The sequence below is a fragment of the Nelusetta ayraudi genome, unplaced genomic scaffold (genome assembly GCF_046127955.1).
Source record: "Nelusetta ayraudi isolate G7.1 ecotype Tasmania unplaced genomic scaffold, CSIRO-AGI_Nayr_v1 ptg000057l, whole genome shotgun sequence".
Classification (NCBI taxonomy): Eukaryota; Metazoa; Chordata; class Actinopteri; order Tetraodontiformes; family Monacanthidae; genus Nelusetta; species Nelusetta ayraudi.
Genome location: NW_027466107.1, coordinates 620829 through 627500, shown reverse-complemented (window position 1 = coordinate 627500; position 6672 = coordinate 620829). Strand labels below are relative to the sequence as shown.

The 6672-nt window shown below is 43.9% G+C and overlaps 1 protein-coding gene across 1 annotated transcript; it reads right to left on the bottom strand.

The window, feature by feature from the left end:
* Positions 1-3351: 3351 nt before the first annotated feature.
* rpl19 (ribosomal protein L19) lies at positions 3352-5862 on the bottom strand. The gene is made up of 6 exons (XM_076038676.1): positions 5838-5862; positions 5322-5428; positions 4465-4587; positions 4108-4228; positions 3778-3888; positions 3352-3540 (listed from the first exon to the last, which is right to left on the bottom strand). Exons 1-6 carry the CDS (start codon positions 5840-5842, stop codon positions 3414-3416), a joined length of 594 nt encoding a protein of 197 aa, XP_075894791.1. The 5' UTR covers positions 5843-5862; the 3' UTR covers positions 3352-3413.
* Between the last annotated feature and the right edge of the window lie 810 nt (positions 5863-6672).

Here is a 6672-nt window from a genome sequence, read left to right as displayed (position 1 = left end):
TCAGCCTTTTTATTCATTATTTTTGTTGTCAGGGGCAATCAAAGATTCCACAGTATGAAATTTTCCCTTTATGGATGTTTTCTAACAATAAACTATGTCTCTAGCCTGTCAGAAATATGAGAAATCTTTTGCATGACCAGTTTTATCTTAATTATTCCATTTAAACTCTGCCATTTGATATAATAAAAGGCCCAGATACCTCTCCTAGGTTCGCAACCTTACAGCCAGTTAGGTTTGGATTCCACACCCCAACTCCCCCCCCAACCCCGGTGTCTGTATCCTTTCAAACATGTGGCAGGTCCATCAAAGCTCCCATCTCTATTTCCATTGAGACACATGATCTTGACTTCCCAGGACCTTCTAGGGCTCACTGTATCTCAATGTTAACTTCCTGGTTCAACAAGCAATAAATAATAGCAATATTAATCGTGAAAAAGAGCTTTCTGCATTTCAGGAGATCAACATGCAAGACTGCGTAGCAAGACAGGGCACAGGAAGTGTGATCAACAGGAAGTGATGTCACGAGAAGGAGGAGGGGACTTTAGAAATCAACAACACCCATCCATCCATCCATCCATTTTCCATACCCGCTTAGTCCCGAGGTCAGGGTCACGGGGGTCTGCTGGAGCCTATCCCAGCTGTCTTAGGGCGAAGGCAGGGGACACCCTGGACAAGTCGCCAGTTCATCGCAGGGCAAATCAACAACACCTGAACTGAAAAAGAGAAGGAAGTTCAAGCAAAGAAGGGAACAGAAACAGAGTGAGAAACAAGGACAGGAAGGATCAGAAACCAGAAGTGGGATAAAACAACAATAACTGGAGTGAAATGAAGGAGCGGTCCAACAAGATCGAGCTCTGTGTAACAGGCAGACAGTCACCTGTTGGAAGCAGCAAAACCTCCATCCTTGGATCAGGTTGAACGCCACACACTCAGCTAAGTCACTTCCCCGCCTCAGTCTCCCTCTGGTTCTGTCTTCCTCACACACAATCTCTCCCCTGATGACTTCTACTACTACTACCACACACACACGCACACACACGCACGCACACACACACACACACACACACAGATTACTGAAGAACTATTGACATATTTGGTTGGTTGTTCATGATTTTTTTTTGAAAATCAAACTTTGTTTGCAGAATTGTGTGTTGGTGTATATTTGTTTGAAATTTAAGTTCTAATGAATTTTTGTTGGACTTTAAGAAACCTTAATACATTTCTGTTTTGATTACCTGTCTTCATTCTTATCCCTCCAATTATTTATAGAAGTGACTATAACTTTGAAAACCTAGTTTTCTTTCTGACAGTGTGAATCCATAACCAGGGCCCGACTGACCTATACTGTGGCTGTTTTGGAGAGGTGTTCTCCGCTACAACTCTAAAACTCTGAGGTCCCACTTGTGTTTTTGCTGACTTGTGTGTTGTTGTGTTTTGTAGCTGTACACTGTAGATGTTGGATGAAACAGCTGGCATATTCATGCTGCTGTAAGGCACCAAATCAAAGTTTGAGTTCTTTCCTGTGGCTCGTCTAGTGTTTGTCCCCATGCTGCTGCTGCTGCTGCTGCTGCTGGTGTGTGTGTGTGTGTGTGTGTGTGTGTGTGTGTTTTCCCCTTTTAGCCCTCTTTATATGCTCTGACAAGGAGTCCTGAATGCCTCTTCGCAGTGGCATGTCATGAGAAGGGGAGCGAGAACACAAGAGGCGCTTCCTCTGAACAGCCCATGTGACTGAGACACATGACAGACAGACAGACAGACAGACAGACAGACATCCTATTGTCACCCAAGCTGAGTCACCACCCCCTCCTCGCCCTCCAGCTCTCCGCCGTCCGTGGCGATGGTGCGCCGTCTCAGATCCTCCACAGGCAGGAAGTGAAGCGCAGCCACTTCCTGTCGGGACTTTTGCTCCACTGTTTGCAGTTGCACCGACGAGCAGCCGGCCCTTAAGCTCGACAGTGCCACGTGATCTGTTGTGGTCTTTGCCGCACTCCTTTGTTTCACGTCATCGCAGAAAGCTGCAAAACCGTTTGATGTCAAAACAAACAGGACGTCACCTCGGTGTGTGAGGTGATTACAGTGGGCAGGTATTTGTTCTCAGTGAGAAAATTAGTGGGTGCACTTGTTCATTATTTCTCTCTCTAATGCTTTAAAATGACTACTTTCAAAACCCATTGACGACTTTTGTGGAGACCTTTCCTTTTTTGCAACATTTTGCAGCCATGATTAATTTTAAAAAAGGGAGGATGGCTTGACGTATCTGATCGTGAGTTTTCACAGGCACTTGATGCAATAATTTGGCCTTTTCTCCAGCTGCTGGCTCTGTGTTTGTCCCTCTCACTCGCCGTAGGTCTCACCTCACAAAAAGTTCCCGTGGCCTGGAGGGGCAGCTGATCCCCCGCGCATTCCACTGCTGCTTAGTGCTGAGGTCGCAGCAGCCTCGTGGCTGCCAGCGTGTCTCATGAGCAGCAACATGGCCGTAGCACATAAGATGCAGCAAAAGCTGGTGTCAGCAGACCAACACCAGTTCTTGAACCAGTGGGGCCAAAGGAGGATACACTTGGTGTGTGTGTGTGTGTGCGTGTGACAGCCACATGTATAATTTACACATCCTGCCTGCCATTGTTAGAATGGACACAAGGGACGCTTGTGTCTCTGTGTGTAATCTCCACAAATGATATGGTAGAGCAGCGGGCATTTCCTGCAGGTGGATATCAGTATGTATTTTAAATGTTGTGTGGATTGACTTTATGGAGAAAGGCTGAATACATTTAATAAATCACGCTGAATTGTCTCTACTGATAGCGTCATTAGAAGCAAGACGGTTCAGACTGCAGTTTCACTGCTCTGCCACTAGAGGGGCTAGGAGACGAGTTGTTCTCTTCATGCGCTGAAACCTCAGTGATAAGATTTTCTTTCCCCTCTCTATCATCATCACACTAATCCAAAACTTTGATCCAAATACATGCAGAGAGAATATTGGTCGAGGGAAAATTTCAGATCTTGCCAACATCTCATCTTGACTAACGACTGATATACAGTGACATGTTATAGCAAGAGCAACAGAGCAGGTGTTTGACTTAGTGCAAATATTACTTGACTGACTGCCATCACTACATTCCTTATGGTTTATGACAGATCATGTCAAACTTAACCGGCATAATAAATGTCATTATGGATGACACAGGCAACATTGAAAGCTTCGATGACGCTAATTTGTTCATCTTTAAACTATAATCCAATAGTCTTGTCTCCTGTGAGGGGTTTTGACCATTTTGTAAATGCATTCCGTTGTCAGTATAACGTCATACAGGACTTAATGAGGAGGGGAAAAAAAGCACAGGAGGCTGTCAGTGTCTTTATGTACACTTTTATTGTCAGCACTTGGTGGCTGGCAGAGGATCAGCAGAGCCAGGTCACTTCTTGGTTGTCTCCTCCTCCTTGGACAAGCTCTTCATGAACTCCTCCTTCTTGGCCAGGAGACGCTCCTCTCTGCGCTTACGTGCCTCCTTCGTCTTGGTACGACGAGCTTCAGCCTGGTCACTGTGGGACGGGCAGAGAATCAGGTGTTGATACAGTGTTCAAATCCAAATCCACAGCCTATCAGCTGGTTTTCTATATTATTTTTCAATAGGACAACCCCTGCATACACGGGAAATTAAGTCAGATACTGCACATCATAAATGTGAAAGCAAGTTTACCCCCAACCTTTTTTGGGACAACACTCTCGTACATTTTACTAGACCTCAACACACACACACACGATTGACTCAAACTTACGACAGAAGCTTCTTGCGGGCCTTGTCAGCCTTCAGCTTGTGAATGTGCTCCATGAGAATGCGCTTGTTCTTGAACACATTACCCTTGGCCCTCAGGTAGAGGCTGTGGTACCTACAGCACAAGCAGAAAATTCACATGAAGAACAATTCCAGAGTCTGATATATGATAATAATGCAAGAGCATTGAAGATTTACACGTGCATTCAGCTCGCTTGTTTGTTTTTTTTTGTGCAAGTGACTTGAGTTTCAAAGGCAGTTGTCACTCACAGGTTTCTGAATGGACATGTTACAAAAATGAGCTGCATCAACTGAAAAGTATTGCGAAACCTACATGTGCCTGTCGATCTTCTTGGACTCCCTGTAGCGACGCAGCAGACGGCGCAGGATCCTCATGCGGTTCATCCAGTTCACTTTCTCAGGCATACGAGCGTTGGCTGTACCCTTTCTCTTACCTTGGCAGGGAAAAACAGGAAACATTTGTGAAAAAACAAGACAACAACTTGGTTAGGTCAGGTATTACAATTTTAATGTATAAAATTGCTCCAAATTGTGGGTGTTTGTTAACTTTTGCTTATGAATAAACTCGTGTCTAAACCTTTGAAACCATATTTGGGGCATTTTCACCCACATTCATCGCCCATTAAGGCTGAATTGTGTGACAATTTGAATTGTGACATTTTGAACCTACCGACACCCATGTGCCTTCCCTTGCGGCGAGCCAGCGTGTTCTTGCGGCAGCGTGCGCGGGAGTGAACCGTGACGGGTTTGCGGATGATGAGACCATCCTTCACCAGTTTACGGATCTGCTGGCCTGCAAAGACAAAGACGGTGAAAAAAAATAAAATAATAATAAGCGACAAGACAAACCATCACCACAAACACACTAACAAAGCAGTCATTGCACTTTAAGCATAACCATTCACATCAATAAACATTCATAGCAGGCAAACTCATGCAGAAGTTTCGCTATCGCTGGTATGACATTGCCTCATTCAGCTTCTCTTCTGTGTCTGTTCTAAAAAAAATAAATAAATAAATAAACTAAAACTAACATGACACTTTTCACTAAACTTTTCAATGTCAATCATAATTTCAGAACGTCCGTCCACAGAAAGCATGGGCATAAGCTGTTCACTGAGATGTCCACAGGAAATTTGGAGATTGTGGAGCATTTAAGTTACGTTAAGCACTTTTCTCTACAAGGAGCGCCTATAGAGAGCAAAAGGCTTAACGTGGACAGTATCCATAAAATAAGGTTTATCGTTTTGTTTTTTTTGGAGAGGTAAAAGTGGGCATGACTAGAGATGTCCACGTGGAATTTGGTGATGGTTGATGGCTGTTTTCAGTCATTAAGCTACGTTACGTTTTCTTACGTAAAGCGTTTTAGAATGTCCCCTCTATAGGCAGGAACGCGCTTGCTGACAGCGGTACAGATCGACCGTAAGAACCGTTTAACGACAACACTTCATGTAACAACTAGGTGCGAACGACTTATCATTGTTGCTGTGTGTTGTCTCTCCCCCCCACCCCGCGCCTCCGACTTACGAGAGTTGGCGTTGGCGATCTCGTTGGTCTCGTTGGGATCCAGCCAGACCTTCTTCTTGCCGCAGCGCAGGACGCTGGAGGCCAGCCTCTTCTGGAGCCTGAGCATGCTGCGGAACACATAGCAGTGCCGTTAACACGCTGGACCAGCATCCAAACCAACACCACTCACATTAATGTGTACCTGTCTGTATGGGCCTGTGTGCGAATTGTTTCATTCGTGTATGTTTAACGGGCACTACTTTCACTATAATCTCTCTCTTTTTTTTTTAATCGGAGCTACAGTGGGTTAGCCGTGATGCTAGCAGCCGGGTTAGCAACATGGCCTCGCCGTTTGCTACGTCGTGCTGATCGAAGGCGCGTCAAAACGTGGGAGATTTTCGCCATGTTGAGACACGGTGAATGTATGTTTCTGCTGTGACGCCTTTAACGGTCACAGAAGAGTGTCGCGGGGTTCTTTGACGTGCATTTTTGCCAGATTTATTGTCACTTTGGCTTGACAGTCGTCGGTGCTCCTACCTCATGGCTGCTACTTCAGTAGAAAAAGGAAGACTCGGAGAGACGCACCGGAAGCTACCATTGTGCAGGAACTTCCATCTGTCCACAAGAAAACTATGGGTCTTCGCTTCAACCACAAGAAGTACTTTTAAAAAGTTAACTGATATAAAAAGTAATTTAAGTCTTACGGAAATATTAAACGAATGTGAGTTTACGCTAATTGAATTTAATGTGGCTTTAAATAAAAAGTTAGTATCACACGACACCCCCATAGAAATCAACGGTATCGTCCAAAGTTTTCGCAATGTTTCATGGGTAATGGCCCTTTTATTTCAATGTTTTGACACCAGGGGGCAGCCTAGAGAATAGAAAAGCTTCACGCATTCATGGTCCTCAAGAATAATATTGATAATTGTGGAATACTGTAATATTCCACTTGATTTCGTCTTTGTTATGAAATATTGACAAGTAAATCCAAAATGTCATCTTCTGACGTTTTGTCAATTGTCCAGATGGTGGCGCAACAGTATTCCACAACATCCTTATCCTCAAATTGGTCATCTTGGCGTTTTCACATTGTAGACTTCATCTGAGATTTGTTTCCTCTTTTTTTTTTTTTTTTAACTGATATACACTGTGCCTGTTTTTCTCTCTTCCTTTCATATTATATATTTAGTGCTGTCTCATGACCTAAGTGAAAAACAAACAAACCAAACCAACACAATACTCATAACACCAAAAAAAATCTATTATATTTAAAAATCAATACACCTCCCAGCTAAGCCCAGCATTCAAATACACTCAGTCTATAAAAAATAAAATATTGCACAAACAAGTATGACCAACTAAAAGAAAA

Bases quoted from the DNA above. Each gene is read 5' to 3' on its own strand.
- rpl19 (XM_076038676.1), bottom strand. The intron at 4,588-5,321 runs GTAAGTCGGAGG...TTGTCTTTGCAG, and splicing joins GATCGCCAACGCCAACTCTC to GCCAGCAGATCCGTAAACTG. The intron at 4,229-4,464 runs GTAGGTTCAAAA...TTCCCTGCCAAG, and splicing joins GGGAAGGCACATGGGTGTCG to GTAAGAGAAAGGGTACAGCC.